The sequence below is a fragment of the Zea mays genome, chromosome 6, assembly GCF_902167145.1.
Source record: "Zea mays cultivar B73 chromosome 6, Zm-B73-REFERENCE-NAM-5.0, whole genome shotgun sequence".
NCBI classification, from domain to species: Eukaryota; Viridiplantae; Streptophyta; class Magnoliopsida; order Poales; family Poaceae; genus Zea; species Zea mays.
Window position 1 is genome coordinate 160,450,149 of NC_050101.1, and position 1,404 is coordinate 160,451,552.

The window sequence follows — 1,404 nt, forward strand, 5'->3', positions numbered from 1 at the left end:
CGTAGCATCCGATTTCTCAATCGCCCATAATAATATTTTCCCCGTCTCAAAATAGTAGTTAACCATCATCTCTTTATTTCTTCTAAATTCTGGCGTCCAAACTTAAAACGTCAACTAATTTTGAATGAAGGCGTGAGTCCATTAAATCCCCAACCACATGAGAGAGAACGAGAGCGCGCGCTTAGCTAGCCTAGCCGGCATGAGAATTCAGAAGAGAGGCAGGGTGGAGCTAGCTAGGAAGCAACAGGGATTTAAATGCTGCTGTTCATGGCAGTAATGAAAACCATCACCTCCTCTTCACCTCAACGAGCATCATCGGCAACCTCCACAAGACATCATCATCATTATATAACGCAAACGGGAGTTGCACCACCGCTCCACAAATACCCAGGCAGGCACACCGTCGAGGTGGCCTGGCTCCATTCCAGTCCAGCAGCACCACAGGAACCACCACAAGCACATGCGCGCAAGAGTGGCCGCGGTCTCCTACTCTCCTCCCCGTAGCTCCACATCCACAGTGCATGCATACACGAGCTAGCTAGCTAGCTAAGCTAGTACTGATCTCGGTTCCGTGCGCCGTGCGGCAGTGATCAGTGGTTAATTTTACTTTGTTGGAAGATGAGCAGGAACAACGGCAAGGTCGGGTCCAAGCTGCAGGAGCTGCGGCTGAGCCTGTCGCGGTCGCGCGGGGGCGCTGGGGGCTCGTCGGGGGCGACGACCCACCACCACGGCGGCGGCGGGGGCTCGCCCAGGAGGCTCTCGTCGTCGTCGTCCTCGACCGCTTCTCCGCCGAGCTCGTGCGTGTCGTCGGAGGGCAGCCCCGAGGCGGGGGCAGGCGGCGCCGGCGCGCCCATGATCCTGGCGGGGTGCCCCCGCTGCATGATGTACGTGATGCTGTCGCGGGAGGACCCCCGGTGCCCCAAGTGCTACAGCACCGTGCTCCTCGACTTCAACGACGCCCCCGCCGATCCGCGCCACGCCGGCGCCAAGGGCAAGGGCGGCAAGCGAGGCTGACGGGAGAGCTAGCGTCGCCGGCAGGCGCATGCCCTTGCATGGCTAGCAACTGCCGTCCGTCGTGTCCATTACGTACGTGGGTGCTCCTTGTGTCCGTGTGTGTTCGAGTTCGAGTTGATCAGAAAGGAATTATTGCGTAGACCCGTTCTTCCATGGGCCAGCCATATGATGAGAAGCTAAAAGCTCCTAGGTATGTTGGACATCAGGGGTGCCAATGGAACGGGTCTAGGTAATAATTCTGCGTCCCTCGCTCTCTACCTTTCTGTCTGTGTGTGTCATGTCTGCGCCTCTGCGGAGTGTAGAGGACGTGCGTCGGTTGGTGTCATGTGGGTTGTGTGGTCTGTAGTACTGATAAGGATTAAGATTTTGTCTCGCAGGTTTTATCGAAAG

The 1,404-nt window shown here is 57.1% G+C and overlaps 1 protein-coding gene across 1 annotated transcript; it reads left to right on the top strand.

Annotated features, from left to right (window-relative positions):
• The first annotated feature begins 201 nt into the window (after positions 1 to 201).
• On the top strand, positions 202 to 1,198 carry LOC107546757 (uncharacterized). Its single transcript, NM_001322499.2, has one exon. It carries the CDS (start codon positions 619 to 621, stop codon positions 1,012 to 1,014), a length of 396 nt encoding a protein of 131 aa, NP_001309428.1. The 5' UTR covers positions 202 to 618; the 3' UTR covers positions 1,015 to 1,198.
• The last annotated feature ends 206 nt before the right edge of the window (positions 1,199 to 1,404 follow it).

Bases quoted from the DNA above. Each gene is read 5' to 3' on its own strand.
- LOC107546757 (NM_001322499.2), top strand. From the start codon at position 619: ATGAGCAGGAACAACGGCAAGGTCGGGTCCAAGCTGCAGGAGCTGCGG.